Consider the following 16430-nt stretch of genomic DNA (forward strand, 5'->3'; position numbering starts at 1 on the left):
ATAGATAGACTTACAAGACTGGCGTCGTTTCTACTTAAACATCACTTTCCATATCGATACTTCAAATTCATTGCCACGCTATCATAAGCAGATATCAAAAATAACGAGATTGGGCAAATGCTCGGCACACAAATCCGGATGGCACCCACACAAAAGTAGTGACATCCCTACTTTCAATGCTGTTCGTCCTGCTCCATTGATTGTGCGTATTTCTTTTGGGACTTCTATTTTTTCTGATGGCCACCTGCCTTGTTGCTGGTCTAGCTGCTCGCTGTACGAGTCCGTAGAGCCTCTCAAGAACATCGTTATAATAGCTATCACCCGGACCGAATTTGACAATCTCGGAATGGGATCTTGCGATAGGGCATATGTGAATATTATCATTTTCCCATGAGCGACAATGGATTGCCGAGGATTTCGTAACAAACATGGTTGGAGGGCCGATCATCTTCCACTTACCATCTGCATCCTGTTTTAATCTTACATTAATATTCGTTTTCAGTATCGAGAATTAAAAGGCAAATTTACCAATTGCGGAGTAGGCGACTGTTCTGTTTCGTAGAAGCAGAGCACTTCCCTTTCTCCTCGGCTACCCAAAGCCAGATGAAAGTCTTGCTTCAGACGGTCTAAAACAGAAGATGATGCCCCAATTGACTCAATGAGGGGATGGTTAGGCCCATCGTCGACCATGGGCATAAGAGATTCGATGTGCATGCCACCGTGTGGAACACCGAAAAAGACAATCCCATAAATCGCTTGGAAAAGGGTTTGATCCTCCTGGTTGGGGCACTTGGATAGAGTGATCAAGGTCTGCATAATATATTAGATCGAAAAGAACATTATTGACACAAAGTTTAGTTTATTGACCTTCTTAATGATCAGTCCACCCAAGCTATGCCCTATGAGAATAATGGGCTTTAGTCGTGGAGTTTGGGTCAGAGCCAAGAGGCTCGAATGCAGTGCAGACGATAAGTCGCGAATATCTTGCACACTGTTGCTTTCTGAAACAGTTGAATTATGGCCGTGTATCATGATACGCGCCATTGGGCGACGAGTGTCACCATTAGTGAGATCAAACGCAAGGGCATCCTGTAGCCACATATAATTCCCATTTTTGTCTTTGAAAGACCCGTAAGCATGCCCACCAAGACCAGATACGGCGACAATACTAGTAGACGGTCAACATGATGGGTTTTTCCTGGGAGTAGTAAACATACTCGACTTCATGGTCTTCTACCGGGGGCGCGAATAGGGTGGTAATGCCGAGAAAGGCGCTATCTACCCTTAACGGTAGGACCGAAACGGAAAAATCGTCATCATCGTCGTCTGGCTCTGGCAACGGAATATTCCAGGGATTTTCAATTCTCTCCGAAGGTAGAGGGTTCTGAAAATTTATGGTAGCTGTCTTAAAATAACCATCTACCTCATTCGCAAGAGATTTGACAAGAGGCCGAAAATCAGGCTCCTGATGCTCAAGGTGGGCTTGCAATTGGTCTTCATCCCAGCTCAGAGGTACGCCTCGTATCCGGAATGTTTTTCCGCCTTTCGGACTTTGTCCAATTTGAGGAATAGAGGTTGATTCATGTTGGAGGCTGGTAGTAGAGGGTGACATTGGAAGAATGAGTTAGCCGAAGATGGTAGCAGAGACATAATGGAAAGACGTTTGTGGTTTCTACAGGGAAGCCGTGGAGCCAGCAGACGCTACCATCGGCGGCAGAGCACTCCATTAATAGACACCCATTAAGCGCGATGGATTTAATCTATTTCGTTTCAGGCTATTATGATCGTGGCACGATTTGGCGATATTGGTGGTCGAATATGCGCCACCCCGCTCCTAAGGGAACCCATCGCGATGGAGCAAAACCAGGGTGGGCGGCTATTTGGACGTTGCCGCGAAGCTCAAATGTATAGTTACTACGCGATTCATGTTAGCCACTGGACGAGAAAACCATGAAATGGAAGATTTCTGAAGAAGCATGAGTAAAAATATCATGAAAATATGAAGACGTTGACTGCCAAAGAGATTGAGTTGAGATTTATGATTGAACCACTGAAACAAGCAGTTTATGCATGATAAGCATGTCTATGTATAGGTACAAATACAATAACGCTTTTATAAAACATGTATTCGCGGCTCGGCTAAGACATGCTGAGACACGCGCTGAGAAAATATGAAACCAACACATGGTATCATCGGCGGCAATATCTACCCTGGATAACTTCTATTAAGCGCTGTATGCCGGTTCTATTCTTTTTAAGCTGTTTTTGAAGTTTAGTTCGTGATGTTGCTCTTCTGATTTGCCGCGGCCCCGCTCTCAATGGAACCGTACGTGTAGATGAAACGAGGTTCGGCGGCTATTTAAGCGCTTCTGTGAAGCGGACTTCTAAAGATTGACTTTTAGTTTGTTTGGTAGTTGAATATTAAGACGGAAGCCATGAAGGCGAATGATTCTTCATAGAAAGGCTTCGGCTCATGGTGTAGTCTCGGTCTCCTAATAAGTTTGTTAGTGTCAAACGAGATCGAAAAGTTGATGAGCTTTTAACATACTTCGAGCTTAACATAATTTTAGGGGATCTATACCGTTCAAATGTCCCAAGTCTATACGATGAGTTTGTCTTTGGAGAATGCAAATCGGGCACAGGTGAGGAGCACAGCTCCGGCAATGAGGGCAGCGCCGCTAAATATGATGCCTTGGGAGTAGCCGTCATATTTCTCAATCAGAGCTCCAGTGATTGGCGTGCCAGCCAGACCACCGAATCCAACGAGAAAGGTAGACATTCCTAGATAGGTTCCAATCTATAATCTGTTAGACTGCACAGCTTTGGCATACTAGAAACAGTAGCGGCTTACCTTGCTTGGGTGGTCTGCCGTTTGGGCAAGGGTGGACATCATCAGCGCAATAACAATACCGCTTGTAGCGCCAAATAATATAGCCAGGACAATTAATCCTGCCGATGAAGTGATTTTGAGCCAGCAGAACATCAATATGGCTGAACAGTAACAAGAAACAGCAATGACGTTAAACTGGCCAAGTTTTCGAGCAACAGCGCCAGCAAATACTCGGCCCATAAAAGAACCTCCGTTGATTATGGCGAATAGATAGGATGCAAGATTTGCAGACATTCCATGTGCAGAACCATAATCAGCAAGGTAAAAATACGGCGTCCAGAGGCCCAAGATGACCATGAACAAGGCTGCAACTTGTAGAGAGAAGGCAGGGATTTTGAATGCCTCTGGAAGAATCAAGGCTCCTTTTCTCCTTAATGACGTTGGTCGGATAGTTACTGCTGCAATAGCGAGCAAAAATAGAGTCAAGAAACCACACACGCGCTGACCCCATGGAAATCCAACATTTTTGTTTCTTAGCAGATTTGTCATGATGACTGGATAGATGAGTCCTCCAAGAGGAGAACCAGTGGTAGCAAAAGCCATAGCTATAGGGCGCCTCTTGTGGAAATAATGTCCAACGACTGATATTGCGGGGGTAAATATGAGGCCGGATGAGAAGCCTAGAAAGATTCCTTGACATAGGATGAACTGGTAGAATTCAGTGCAGAGGCTCGTAAGCATCATGGCTACAACGAGAAGAAGAGAGCATGGCCAGATGACAATCTATAATATTACAAACGTTAAAATCATCGAACACTCCAGTTATAATTTAAAATCAAGTTAACTTTGGGGCATACCACAGGCCCGTATCGATCAGCAATTGGACCGCTAACCATGGCTGCCGAGAACTGCGCAAACGCTTGAATAGCGCCGATCCAGGCAACATCTGACGGGGAATGGTCGGACAGAAATGTCTGTAGGTAGTATGTTTCATAAACTCTGTCAACAAAAGACACTTTGTTAGCCATGATCTTGATTTAAATTGATCTGATTAGCACCCACCCAAAAGAATTGACATAGCCAAAAGATGCAAACGATGTACACCAACATCCAAATACAACCAGCCAGGCCTTGAGGCCTCCCTCTGAAAATTCATGTTGCACTGGTTGATTCTTGTTTTCAATAGGAGTCCCAATGGCCTTCTCATCGGCCCCTTCAACACCTTCTCCCCCTGAGAAGATTGCCGACTCAATCTCGGTAGTGCTACCCGAAGACATGGTAACAGATAAAGTTGGCTCTCCAAGATAGAGATGGCTCGACTAAAAAAAAAAAAAAAGGGTGTCACAACAGCAAGATAGCCGAGCGTAGATCAAGCTTGAAATTTTAATCTATACCCAGCAGCCATCGGTGTATTTATTTAGCCATGACTGGCAGGGCAAAGAGTCATCTCCGTATTCACCGAATAGGCCATCCACAAAGCTGACGTGAAAAACCACATGGAAGGATCCATTTCTTATCTAACCATGTATCCAAGCTCGATATACGAGATGCTTTTGGCGGTGTTCTCGGTGTAAACGCGACTGAGGCTTGCGTGATAACGATTGATAAACTGTTCCAGGATTAGCTTCGGAGAAGTGTGCAAGCGTTTTACCAAACTAGAGATGGTGGAGCAGTGCAGCGTTCGGAGATGGTCGGATCGATTTCCAAGCCACCCAATCATAGCGTGTCGGCACTTCGCTAAGGCACCAGCTGCGAATCCTGGACAACTCTTTTTTCGACTTTAATATGAAGATGGAACGTGAATTTCAATGCAGGGACAAATTTTTGATCCATTGACGATGCCTGATGGTCCGGAAAGGGTGTACCCGGCTCCGACGATAGCCGAGCTCGGATCAGATAAAGGATCTGGCGATTTGGAAGCTCCAGCTGCAGCGGCAAGCTCAAAGGCTATTGCCGAGGATGGACGCACCAGGAAGAAGCGTCTTCAGCTGAGCTGCGGTGAGTGCAGAAGGAAAAAGGTAATGCAAAGAAGGATGGGAGAAACGCTACGATTCTCAAATATGATCTCACCCAGAATGTTTTTCTAATAATTGACTTGATTGTAGCTTTCCTGTGACCGAAACCGGCCTTGCCGTAGGTGCATAAGGACGGGAAGGGCAGACCAATGCGAGTTTGAAACCAAACCAAGGCTTGGTTTACCGCCGGTTGACCACAGCGCGCAGCTGGAACAGATCAAATCCAACCATTCCGAGATTTTAAATCTTCGGAGTGAAGTTTTTCAGCTGAGAGAACTGCTCTCAAGGCCTACTCCTCAGCAGGGACGAGAGGGCTTTGTCGGAGATGTTCAAGTCGATGATGTCTCCAAGAGAAGCGAGGAGATAGAGGCCAAGGAAGCCATTTCGAACAGTCGGAATCTCATCAATACTAATAATGACAGCCCATCTGATCCCAGAGACAAATCCCCTCGGGGATACTATAGACGGCATACTCTGCTACGATTCTTCTCAGAGGTAATGCCCAGCAATTTAGTCTTTTTAACGCAGGTTGGCAGCTGACATGGCGTGACAGATTCCACAACTTTTCCCATTTATCAAGGAAACAGCTGATCAATGGCTCAAGCCCTATGGAATCTACATCAAGAAGAACAAATCAGCCAGAGATGACAGCTGGAGACTGAAGATGGCGTCTCAGGAGCAGCCCCTAATAGCTAACCTTTTACCACCAAAGGGCGACACAGATGCACTAGTTGCGATATACCTCAATAATTTTGAGCAACTCCATCGTATCGTACATGTTCCAACTTTCAGCAGGGAATATATGAATTTTTGGACACCTGGAAGAACGAGATATCCTACAATGGCAGCCATGATTCTCTCCATGCTGGCTGTTTCAATCAGTGCTTCTTCTCAAATCGCTGGTTCTTCGCCAATTCCAGCTGTCTATCGACACATGTCTGAGCAATGGATTGCTGCTGTTGACGATTGGCTAAGGCTACAGAGCTCAAAGCATCGCAAGCTTGTGCACTATCAAGTGTCCTGCTTAATATACATTGCCAGAAGGATGAACATGGTTAACAAGAAGAGGTTTTGGAAAGATACTGGCTCTCTAATTCAAGATGCTATCACGGATGGGCTGCATCGTAACCCTCCTCTGACAGATACGCTTTTCATAAGAGAGATGAAGAAACGGATATGGTTTACTGTTCGCGAACTAGAGCTTCAAAACTCGTTTGAATGCGGCCTACTTACTCTTCTCCACAACATTGAATGCGACGTCGAGGCGCCTATCAATCTTGCAGACGAAGATTTTGACGATGCAACTGTGCATTCTCCCATTGAAAGAGTGCCAAATTATTACACCGAGTCTTCCTATCAATTCCATAGCTTTCGAAGTTGGTCACTCCGCCTCGAGATATCACGTCGACTTTTTGGATCAGGGATTTTCAAGATTCCCGATTATGACGAAGTCTTGCGCTATACTCATGAGATTACAAAGGCAATCAATGATCTCCCACCCTGGGGAATTTACAAGACTGGCGACAAAAGAGACCCATATCTCTTCTTGACCTTTTCAATGTTGGAGTTTCAGCTCAAAGAGTGTCTTTTGGCTTTGCATCGACCGTATATCGATAGGGATGATGGCAGATATTCGCTTTCAGAGAATATTTGTTATCAAACATCACGCGAAATACTCCTTTCGAATATTGGGCTTGTGAATTTAGGTGTGCAGAGTCTAGCACAGTTACGAGAAGATCTTTATGTTGCGTCGTTGCATATAACTCGCATCACTCTGTTACAACCAGAAGGCTAGTCGCACTACGTTCTTCCTCTCTGAAAAATCACACGTATAGCATGATTGCCGCAAGGCTAACTTGTAAATAGGCTCGGCTAGTATCGTCATGGCAAATGCCATGTCGACCGTGGATCTGCTTGAGCAGTGTCTTCCCATAATAGAAGACAAATATCTACGTTTCGCTGATCCTTGGATCTTTTTCCTCGTGTGCACGGCTATTATGCTTATCAAGGTACATCTGGGGAAAGAGTCTCGACAGACGGCCAAGTCGTCTTGCGCGCGCAGATTTCTCGACTTGTACTACAAGAATGTATGGATGCGACAGCCTTCAGATCTTGCTCAGCAGCAGGCAATTACTCAGGATATCGTCAACCAGACAAACGTAAGCTCTACAGTTAATCCCACGACTATATATTGTTCACTTCCATATTCATTCCCCGAACTTGTGGTTTTGTCTCTGTCGCAATCCTTGCTAACTACTTATCATATCCAGGCTGCCGCCTGTCCGCCGTCTTCCTCGGACGGAAATGGCCTTCCTACTTCAGTGTGGCTCGACAGCAGTTATCCTGATGTAAGTTTAAAATCCTCGATACTGCTAGCTGACGCTGTGTTAATTTTACAATAGATTGGAAACGATCCGTTCGATCTCGCTGTCGGGCTGGACGACGTGTGGGACGAATCGGGATTTCCCTTGCCTGGATTTCCAAACTGCTAAGCTTGACAAACATCCGGCGAGAAAGAAAGAAAAGTAACATGGAATAATCTGGAGATTTTAATGACACAAACCTGTAACTATAAGCATACAAAAGCAGCAGCCTTGGTTGTTTTGTATATAGGCGAACTCACCCTGCGGTTCCTTTTTCTCTTTCTCTTTTGCTCCACAGAGTACTCCAAGTCTTTCGGTGTTCTCCACCGATTACCTCCGCTTGGCACCGCCGAGGTAGTCAGTCCAGCGACATCGTCCAAAAAGAAAAAAGCCCTGTGAAATTTGCAGGCAAACAATCGGTACACAAATCGCCAGTCCTGCGCATCGCAGCTTATCCAACATCTCTCGCTTAGCTTGCATAATTTAGTATGACAACGTTCATACTGTCAGCTTGTGTGTGCATTTTATTTTCAGTTTGCGATCCTGTTACATTGCGGACTTGCTTCTCGTATATTGCAGCCACCGACATAACCCGCAGCCCGCATGTCCGCAGCTACACGGAAAAGAGCACAAGTGTCGGAAGTTGCAAATCTCCAGACCCAACAAACAACCGTTAGAGGCTCATGAGGTAGATTGAGCCGAATTGAAAGCGTATCTCATGTTCAGCAGCAGCTCTGCCAGGCGATATGATCAATAATAGACACAGTCATTGCTCGGGACTCTAGCCATTTTCAGGCTAGCGAGATCCGCCAAATCGTGCTCCGAGAGCTTATAAGACAGCTTTGTTGCGATTTAGTTTCATACATCAGCATTTTCATTACCAAAGTTTATTACCTCAATATATCTTCAAAGCCAATGTTAATGTTCAGATTAATAATCCAATCATGAGCCATCATCAATATGCTTGATAAGCTATTTCTAGATTTACAAAAGTCCGAATGGCTTTCTTGAACTGGAGCCAGTGCTGTAACAGGAATTACACGTCGGGATGCTAATACAATCCGGGACCCCATGAAGTCCCAAACAAGGCACCTCGGCAGTCTAGACATTTATAGTAGGAGTACAAAGTACCTTGTCGTGGAATCTGCCCCTGGAAATAGATGAATCTCTTAAGAAATGAGCTCTGTAAGTGCATATAAAAGGCTCGAGAAGATAGCGTTGGTAGTTGAGTCCATCATTCAGAAATTGAAACTGTCATCTTTTCTCATCCCCAAAGCTCTATATCCACCATGGCAGGCACATTTCGACAGGTCGCCAAGGCTACATTTCTAGTCTCCAAGAAAGATGGACTGACCGATGATGAGTTTCGGAAGTATTACACTGAAGTTCACGCTCCCATGGCCCTCGAGTTCTGTAAGCGACACGGCGTGCTCGATTATTCCATTGTACGTATTATGTTTCTAGCTTTCTGCTCCTTTTAAGAGGGTAAAGCCAATCTCTCCGCAGAATTCACCGCTGACCACGAAATAGCATTTCAATACCGAGGCTGAGAGGGCAGTTACCCAAGCAGCCTTTGGCGACAAGGCATCATTCATCAACTGCGACGCAATCACAACCTTCGTCTTCCCTAACATGGAATCGCTTGTTGCGTCATTTGCAGATCCAGAGTATGAGAAAACGCTTGGCCCCGACGAAAAAAATTTCGCCAATGGCCAAAAGTCACAGTTTGCCGTAAGCGACGAATTCGTGCTGCTGGCAGGTGGACGACAGTACACGAACTGAAAGTTTCTTTTTGGGAGAGCCGGAACACTCGAGAGAACGCTTAAGACTCGGATCCTCCATTTGCCTTATTAGGTCACTGGGCGTTTGCTGTATCTGAGATGGTGGGGCTGCCTTCTATTATTTAAGAGGTGGTCAGAGACATGAAACTCTATGAAGACACAAGTCGCTTTAGCAGCACTAATCAAGTGCTAATAGACGTATTATAGAATACCGACACTATTCGTTTTGTTTTTTCAGACTTCGAATGACGGCAGTGCTGATTGAATGCGTAGTCTCTACTCAGTTGAGCTGAGTTGTCGACAAAGCAGCCAGAATTATCAACAGCGAACAAAACGGGAGATGGGAAGTTGATAAAAGGAATCGATGTGCTCTGTATTTACGGCGGTATTTGCGCCTTTCTTTTGTCAACAGCCAAACAAAATCTGAGCAATTCGTACCCATTGTAGACTCTTGTCATCATTGCTACTGATACGGATTAGTATACACAGCTGACTTATCCATTCGGTGGCTGAATCTAACACGCAATCTTACCTCGACTTTTCTAAGATTGCTGCTGCTATACTAGCCATCTTAGATAATACTTGCGAATCTTGAACCGACTCCTACCGGCAATGACGACAAGTGTATCCCGCGCCCTTGGGACCCGAATTAATCAGAAAGATCTTTAAAAGGCGTTTTTGAACCCCGGAAATAACAAAATAATCGCGCTATCCAAGACTATAAATCGTCTTGTTTAACTCCGGCGTGATCGGGGTGATGGTAATGCATTCGGTATAAGGTGGGGGAGGAGGGAGGGGAGGTGTTTCGCTGACCCGACTATCCGCCAAGAGAGCTGGGACATTTCGAAGAACGGAAAAGTATAATAGGAGCGTTGGACATTGTTTGAAAATGGATTTAATTCTGGAAATTATTCGCGAGCTCTCTATATTGCCAGGCGGTGTATACATGAACGTTGTAGCAGTTGCTACTGCCACGTGAAGCGCTCAACGCAAACCTTATCTCTGTGCATCGACAATAGCATTTTCTTTCTATTCTTTTATCTTCTTATTTCCTGGGGATAAAATAATCACAATACCATGGCGAACACCAACTCAGAAGGCCAGGAGCAGATTGACCTGGCGGATTACATCTTCAGAAGGCTGGTCCAACTCGGCCTTGGAGCTGTTCACGGAGTTCCTGGAGATTATAACCTCACTATTCTCGACCGAATCAAACCAGCAGGCCTCACTTGGGTTGGAAATGCAAACGAGCTCAACTCAGGCTACGCTGCCGACGGCTATGGAAGAGTCAAAGGAATATCGGCCATATGTACCTCCTACGGTGTAGGCGATCTCTCCGCCATCAATGCTATTGGAGGCGCATATGGCGAAAAGTCCCCCATTGTGCATCTTGTTGGAACCCCTCTTACGGCTGCCCAAGAAGCTGGTGCCTGCTTGCATCATACATTGGGCGACGGTAATCACCGGGTTTTCTCAGAGATGAACAAATGGGTGACTGCCGCCCAGGCTAATCTGATCGATGTCGACTCGGCACCAGCTTTGGTCGACGCAACTCTAAAGGCCTGTGTTATACAAAGCCGGCCCGTGTATATTGAACTTCCCACAAACCTAGTGCATGCCAAAGTGCCTACTCCTACATCACCCATCGATCTGTCAGTGCCCGGATATGACGAAGAGTACGAGGCCAAAGCTGTGTCCTCAATCGTAGCGGCAATTCAAAAGTCTACAAAGCCGCTGATTTTCGTGGGAGGATTGGCCGCTCGCTTTCGAGTAACTGAAGAAATAAATGAATTTGTGCGGCTGACTGGGTTCCCTACGGTTTCTATGGCTTTTGGAAAGGGCGTCGTTAATGAAACTCTACCCAACTATCAAGGTGTCTACGTTGGAGCTGTTGGAGACGCAAGCTTCAAGCAGCAAGTCGATAGCGCTGATCTTATTTTGGATTTCGGTCCTTTGCATTCCGATGTCAACTCATGGGGTTTCACGGCTGCTCCCAAGGCAGATGCTACGATAACAATCGACCAGCACTCGGTCAAGTTTTTTGGCCAGAATTTGGACACCTCTGGCCGTGCCTTTTCCCCCAAGTCGTTCATGGCCAAGCTCCTGAAAAGTATCAGCGCGACAAAGCTTCCTACGCATCCATTCAATCGAGCCCCGTCTTACGCACCTCATCTGCTCGAAAATCTTAAACCTTCAGACGACAATGCGGTGATTGATCATGATGTCTTTTGGTTACGAATGTCTCAATATCTCCAATCTGGGGATATCGTTGTTGTGGAAGCCGGAACAGCCTTTGCCGGCGCTTGTAACATGATATTACCAGACAATGTTACCTTTATAAACTCAGGTCTGTGGCTTTCCATCGGCTACACGCTCCCAGCGTTACAAGGGGCCGCTCTAGCTCGTCGAGAGCAGCGCAGGGATGGTTCCAAAGAGGCCGCTGGGTTTTCAGGCCGATCTATTCTATTCATAGGGGACGGAAGCCTCCAAATGTCTGTTCAAGGTATCAGCGATATAATCAGGAACCGACTTGATGCCACCATCATTGTAATCAACAACGATGGTTACACAGTCGAAAGATATATTCATGGGTTTAATGAAGACTACAACGGTATCCAGCCATGGAGATACACTCAAGCTCTGAGCTTTTTCGGAGCGCCACTCGACGATCCCGAGTACCCTGTGATAGCAGAGCAAGCGAAGAATTGGGGGGAGCTGCGAAGTGCTTTGGCACGCAAGGATGTACAGAAAGGCAAAGGCTTGGCTCTAATAGAGGTCTTTATGGGCTTGGAGGACGCTCCTCCTCATCTTAAGAACCTTGCTTCACTTGTGGCTAACAGGAACAAAACGAACGGGAAACATTAGTCAATTTTTCTGTGTTATATTTTCTCAAGAATACAATTTGATCAGTCACACAAATGACAGTTGATAATGATGTAATAATATCTCGAGTTCCTCATATATCAGAAGTACAGTCATGAAAAGAGTCGTCGCTTATGCCAGATACTATTCAGCCCATCTAAACTTTGATAGACAATGCTATACGGACAGTTGATGAAACACGTAGAAAATAGGAGAGTAGCCGTTCAATATTCCCGAATTCACTGCCCGTTGCCTTCTGTTATCCCTGCCAATTCCATGACTAGACGGTTAAACAAATCAGGAGATATCTCGTTTATATTTTTCTTTGTATAGTCACAGCTCAAGGCAATCTCAATATCAATATCGGGGTGTGAAATGAGCATATCGAATATGTTATTGTACCCCTTGACAGCTGCTGCGGCTAGAGGCGGCTGACCATCTTCGGGACAAAGGTTGACATCGACTTTGCCGGTCTCGAGGAGTAGGCGGACCATCTCTGTGTTTCCCCGAGCTGCTGCAAAATTGAGCGGCGACCAGCCCCGATGATTTCGAGCATCCGGATTGGCACCCCTGTCCAGCAGAATCTTTGCCTCGGAAGCCATATTCTTTTCTGAAGCATAGTGGAGTGCAGTATGTCTCTCCCACCCGGTTTTCTCATCTATCGACACACTCTTGCAATTCAACAGCAGCTGGGTGATTTCAGTTGGACATGCCATGGCCGCATGCAGCGCTACCATGCCATGGTGTATACTTTTTCGGTTCCAATCGACGTCGGGGCGAGTCAGCAGATAGCGCACAATATCGACACTGCAAAAGGTTATCGCGGTCATTACAGGAGTCCGATCGGTAACTACCATATTGACTGATGCTCCACTGTCCACAAATCGCTTGAATATATCGACTCGATTCTTCCTAGCGGCCCAGAAGAGGCCGGAGCAGCGGCCGTGGCAAATGTTCCATCTGTACAGGATCGGGTCGGCAACGGAATATAAACGCTTACAAGTTCGAGCAATGCGTGAGATTATCCGAACATTGGCCAAGATGGTGTAAATGTCGAATGGATTCTTAATCGTTTTATATACAATCATTTCTAGGATTTCGCTGGGCAAAGCATCGAGATTGTTGCTGGCTCGGACTTTGCGAGAATCAGGAGAGGCTATTGTGGGATAGAGATCAAGCGCTGGAGGTAAAACATCGTAATGGTCGTAAACTCGAATTTCGTGAGAATCAGAAGAAATCATTTTGCGAGTAGAAATCAAAAGCTGAAGGAAAGGTTAACTTGGAGCAAAAGTTAATGGAAGGGGTATCGACCAAGCATTGTTATTTTGCCATAGAGGGTGTAACTCCATGAAGAAAGATGGCGTGTTTTATACATGCATGTTCCTGCTGTTCGGTTGTCTGAAGCTGAAAAAAACCGAAAAACGGAGAGAAAGAAAGAGACAATGAAAGGGAAAGAGAAATAAAGAGGGATTCACGTCGTGAAAGAGATATGAATTAAGTTTGGTGCACGGCTCCAGGGCAGCCATGTGACGTTGACTCTATCCACAAATGACAAGTAGATACAAATACTCAAAGAAAAGTGAAGGCCAAATGGCATATATTATTGGCCTAAGAGTACAAGAAAAAGCAGAAAAAAGTCCGATAAAAATCATTCTACTGCAACAAAACCCAACCTCGCCTAGCTATGTATGATGCACTGCAAAATAATATCCAAGAATGGGGAAATAATCAGTTTGTGTAAATGGTCCATGCCGTACGTACAGTGAAACACTAAATAACGTCATCGCCTTCTTCACCGTCATGACCTTCAATCCACTCCATTGGGTTTGTGAAGTCTTCCGAAAGGTATTGTTGCTCTATGGGCTGTACATTAATAGAGTCTAGTATCTCCTCCATCGAGTCCTGATGCAAATGCTGCAGCTGATAGGCACCGACTGGCGCATCAGCGGGGTCTGAAGCAATTAACGATGCTCTGCAGTTTGTGGTGACAGAATCTGCAGTATTATTGGCAGCTTTTATTGGCACAAAAGTGGCCTGAACGGCAATCATATCAATCCGATGTATCTCTGCCTGGCATTGACTAAGAATTGGCAGGACAGCGTTACCTCGGGCAAGTTGAACCTCTCTGCAAGGGATTGATCCCAAAGCAATAGCATTTCGAATCAAAGAGCTGACACTGCCAAAGTGTCTCGTCTCCAGAAGCTTTTGAAGCACGCTACCCGACTGAGCATCCCAGTTGAGCCCAAGATTCTGCTCGTATGACAGTGACGTGGGCGGCCAAACGTTGGACAGGCCATCTTGGCTAAGCAGGTTACGCATCCTGAGCGTAAAAGTCCATACTTTAGGCTCTTCAATGTTGCCCCGAAAATGGCCAAGGATGTGGGCGATAAACTTGTCCTTTGTTGTGCTCGCTTCAAATTCCGATGGTGCTTCAAAAACCTGGTTGCAGCCTTCAAAGCCGCACGCAAAGACAGTCTGAGGACAAAGCATAATAATCTCGGCGTCACAAATCCTGATGCGTTTTTTGTGATAATTTCTGGCGTGCTCTTTGAAGGCTCCTAGCCACTGAAAGACTCTCCGACAGTTTGGCTTGGGGCAGACCCACAGATTGTTGGTGTGATGCGTGTTTTCCAAGTGACGCCCCAAGTCGCTTGGTCTTGAGAGTTTTTTATGGATTCCGTACTCGCTGCAAAAGCCGCAGGTGTATTCTTTACGCTTCTCTAGAGACGTCTCTACGTTTAAATTTTCGGAATTACCAGTAGTCTTCCCGTTTGTAAGATTTGAAAGCTCTTTTTCTGTCGTGGACATTTCTTGTCTCTGAGGAACCATGGTGTTGACCGAAAATGCAATATCACTATCGTTAGGGCTTCCGCCAATGGCCATGTCCAAAGAAGGCATCGTATTGCTAGACACAGAAGCTCTACTAGCAGTGTCCGGGCAGGACGGCATTGTATTGGACTCGTAAGCCGTTCTTGAAGCCGCAGGCCTTAGCTTGGGTTCTGATTCGATTAGTGTCGAATCTTCGTCACTCTCATCTTCGTTTGCTAATGCTATAATAGTGTGTATATTAGTTATGGTGCTCCAAGAACTTCTCTTGGCATATCGTGGGCTGCTGGACCACGGGGACAGATACTTACTCTCTCCGGGAGATAGTAAAGAAGATGAAAATGCCAGTGCGCTTGCTTCTTCTTTAAAAAGCTTTTGAATCTGTTGTATGGTATATGAATCCAAGAGATATCGGACCATAGGACGGCCCACACGGTTTTCATGCAATGGGCCATTTCCAGGAACTTTGCGTCTGAGCCTTGACCCAGCCCCTCGAAACATTGCTTTATTGAATCAGTGTTTCAGACACTTGTAAAGAAGTTCAAAGCTTCGGTAGTAGTATTTGTAGCTTGTGGTGGAAAGGAAACACTTTTGTAGAGGCTAGTTGTCGATTTTGGCGAGCAATCTTGTGCGATCGGGAGCGTAGTATGATTCTGGTGATACTGCACCTAAAACATCAGATTGCCTAACAAATAATCTCAAAGACTGTAAAAGAAGAGGCATAGGACGAAATAAATAGCACTGGAGCACATACTCACTATCCAACTACATTAACTCTCAAGAATGTAAGACAGCTGGGGATGCCAGTAGCCGGCGTGCTGATAGACTGCGATGCAAAATCGGACAGAAATCGATGTCTCGGTGGATATGCAAGGGCATGAACCATCTCAGGCCCCGGGAGCCAGCTGAGCTGAAGGCTAGAGCACAGCCGCAGGGAAGCAAACTGAAGGGGGTAGAAGAACAATGTAAGCAGGGCGAGGCGAGAGGACGGAGGACCAATTAAGCATAGAGAGCTGAAATGACCAAAGCCTTGCACCTCGTCTAGCCTAACAAACAAACAAACAAACCAAGCGATATTACTGTATCCTGCTGGGATGCTCGTACGAATTGGATTGTGTAGATCTAGCCGTTTTTCGCATCTTCTTCTATTAAACCAAGAGTGAAAATTTGCCCAGGGCTGAAATGTCAATTTTATTTCACCTACGCTAAGTACGCCATGCATGCAGAGCACCTGCCAGTATTATGTAGACCAACGTGATACCAAACGTCAAAATTTCATCCCATAAAAAGCAAAGATGCATTATTGCGGTCGTCTTAGTAATATCTTTGCATAGCCACGTAATATCATTTATGCCACGCATGCATAAATCGCCAAAAATATTGTCCAATAAAGTCACTGGCTCGATAGCCTGTCTTTGTACACCACGACGCTGCACTCTGCAAAATGGGAAGAAAAACACATCCGCAGCATGCCGCTCAGATTCCAGCAAACAGCCAGATCTTTTGTGATCGAGTCTGACGGTCCACTCTTTGATCTGCGGCCCGAGACCTAACTCTCCGAGGTTTGTGGGGACGGGCCGCTCCACGTCAATGACAAGGGCTAACGGATAAGCAGCAGCATCTTTACCAGCGCCGAGAATCCATCAACCAAAGGGTCGTTACATGGCATTAGTCCAAGTCGCACGGATGTGGGTGTACTGCATTTTTCAAGATCAAAAGGCGTAGATTCCACTGCAGACTGAAGAAACACCGC

General features: G+C 45.8%; 7 protein-coding genes across 7 annotated transcripts; 3 read left to right on the forward strand and 4 right to left on the reverse strand.

Annotated features, from left to right (window-relative positions):
- Positions 1-27: 27 nt before the first annotated feature.
- On the reverse strand, positions 28-2179 carry GGI43DRAFT_60665 (uncharacterized protein). Its single transcript, XM_083210068.1, has 4 exons — positions 1218-2179; positions 868-1168; positions 529-810; positions 28-469 (listed from the first exon to the last, which is right to left on the reverse strand). Exons 1-4 carry the CDS (start codon positions 1610-1612, stop codon positions 95-97), a joined length of 1353 nt encoding a protein of 450 aa, XP_083060270.1. The 5' UTR covers positions 1613-2179; the 3' UTR covers positions 28-94.
- Positions 2180-2481: 302 nt separating this feature from the next.
- GGI43DRAFT_406532 (MCT family MFS transporter) lies at positions 2482-4603 on the reverse strand. Its single transcript, XM_083206151.1, has 4 exons — positions 3893-4603; positions 3688-3829; positions 2852-3613; positions 2482-2797 (listed from the first exon to the last, which is right to left on the reverse strand). The coding sequence occupies exons 1-4, from the start codon at positions 4105-4107 to the stop codon at positions 2600-2602; spliced, it is 1317 nt and encodes a 438-aa protein (XP_083060271.1). The 5' UTR covers positions 4108-4603; the 3' UTR covers positions 2482-2599.
- Positions 4604-4606: 3 nt separating this feature from the next.
- GGI43DRAFT_60692 (uncharacterized protein) lies at positions 4607-7861 on the forward strand. Its single transcript, XM_083210069.1, has 5 exons — positions 4607-4848; positions 4936-5340; positions 5399-6635; positions 6712-7193; positions 7248-7861. The coding sequence occupies exons 1-5, from the start codon at positions 4639-4641 to the stop codon at positions 7335-7337; spliced, it is 2424 nt and encodes an 807-aa protein (XP_083060272.1). The 5' UTR covers positions 4607-4638; the 3' UTR covers positions 7338-7861.
- A 546-nt stretch (positions 7862-8407) lies between these two features.
- On the forward strand, positions 8408-9158 carry GGI43DRAFT_60706 (EthD domain-containing protein). The gene is made up of 2 exons (XM_083210070.1): positions 8408-8653; positions 8739-9158. Exons 1-2 carry the CDS (start codon positions 8498-8500, stop codon positions 8988-8990), a joined length of 408 nt encoding a protein of 135 aa, XP_083060273.1. The 5' UTR covers positions 8408-8497; the 3' UTR covers positions 8991-9158.
- A 908-nt stretch (positions 9159-10066) lies between these two features.
- GGI43DRAFT_427860 (alpha-keto acid decarboxylase family protein) lies at positions 10067-11854 on the forward strand (the record flags this gene model as incomplete). Its single annotated transcript, XM_083208885.1, has 1 exon — positions 10067-11854. One exon carries the CDS (start codon positions 10067-10069, stop codon positions 11852-11854), a length of 1788 nt encoding a protein of 595 aa, XP_083060274.1.
- A 118-nt stretch (positions 11855-11972) lies between these two features.
- Positions 11973-13240, reverse strand: GGI43DRAFT_427863 (ankyrin repeat domain-containing protein). The gene has a single exon (XM_083208886.1). The coding sequence runs from the start codon at positions 13090-13092 to the stop codon at positions 12091-12093; it is 1002 nt and encodes a 333-aa protein (XP_083060275.1). The 5' UTR covers positions 13093-13240; the 3' UTR covers positions 11973-12090.
- Positions 13241-13499: 259 nt separating this feature from the next.
- GGI43DRAFT_61341 (uncharacterized protein) lies at positions 13500-15277 on the reverse strand. The gene is made up of 2 exons (XM_083210075.1): positions 14989-15277; positions 13500-14901 (listed from the first exon to the last, which is right to left on the reverse strand). The coding sequence occupies exons 1-2, from the start codon at positions 15176-15178 to the stop codon at positions 13622-13624; spliced, it is 1470 nt and encodes a 489-aa protein (XP_083060276.1). The 5' UTR covers positions 15179-15277; the 3' UTR covers positions 13500-13621.
- Positions 15278-16430: the final 1153 nt, after the last annotated feature.

The sequence above is a fragment of the Trichoderma evansii genome (assembly GCF_050947405.1).
Source record: "Trichoderma evansii strain SZMC 28006 chromosome Unknown GGI43scaffold_11, whole genome shotgun sequence".
In the NCBI taxonomy this organism is placed as follows: Eukaryota; Fungi; Ascomycota; class Sordariomycetes; order Hypocreales; family Hypocreaceae; genus Trichoderma; species Trichoderma evansii.

Bases quoted from the DNA above. Each gene is read 5' to 3' on its own strand.
- GGI43DRAFT_60706 (XM_083210070.1), top strand. From the start codon at position 8,498: ATGGCAGGCACATTTCGACAGGTCGCCAAGGCTACATTTCTAGTCTCC. The intron at 8,654-8,738 runs GTACGTATTATG...ACCACGAAATAG, and splicing joins GCGTGCTCGATTATTCCATT to CATTTCAATACCGAGGCTGA.
- GGI43DRAFT_427863 (XM_083208886.1), bottom strand. From the start codon at position 13,092: ATGATTTCTTCTGATTCTCACGAAATTCGAGTTTACGACCATTACGAT.
- GGI43DRAFT_61341 (XM_083210075.1), bottom strand. From the start codon at position 15,178: ATGTTTCGAGGGGCTGGGTCAAGGCTCAGACGCAAAGTTCCTGGAAAT. The intron at 14,902-14,988 runs GTAAGTATCTGT...ACACTATTATAG, and splicing joins TTTACTATCTCCCGGAGAGA to CATTAGCAAACGAAGATGAG.
- GGI43DRAFT_60665 (XM_083210068.1), bottom strand. From the start codon at position 1,612: ATGTCACCCTCTACTACCAGCCTCCAACATGAATCAACCTCTATTCCT. The intron at 1,169-1,217 runs GTATGTTTACTA...ACCGTCTACTAG, and splicing joins GTAGAAGACCATGAAGTCGA to TATTGTCGCCGTATCTGGTC. The intron at 470-528 runs GTAAATTTGCCT...AGATTAAAACAG, and splicing joins AGTCGCCTACTCCGCAATTG to GATGCAGATGGTAAGTGGAA.
- GGI43DRAFT_406532 (XM_083206151.1), bottom strand. From the start codon at position 4,107: ATGTCTTCGGGTAGCACTACCGAGATTGAGTCGGCAATCTTCTCAGGG. The intron at 3,830-3,892 runs GTGGGTGCTAAT...TTTTGTTGACAG, and splicing joins GGCTATGTCAATTCTTTTGG to AGTTTATGAAACATACTACC. The intron at 3,614-3,687 runs GTATGCCCCAAA...GTAATATTATAG, and splicing joins CTGATCGATACGGGCCTGTG to ATTGTCATCTGGCCATGCTC.
- GGI43DRAFT_60692 (XM_083210069.1), top strand. From the start codon at position 4,639: ATGCAGGGACAAATTTTTGATCCATTGACGATGCCTGATGGTCCGGAA. The intron at 5,341-5,398 runs GTAATGCCCAGC...ATGGCGTGACAG, and splicing joins TGCTACGATTCTTCTCAGAG to ATTCCACAACTTTTCCCATT. The intron at 6,636-6,711 runs GCTAGTCGCACT...ACTTGTAAATAG, and splicing joins CACTCTGTTACAACCAGAAG to GCTCGGCTAGTATCGTCATG.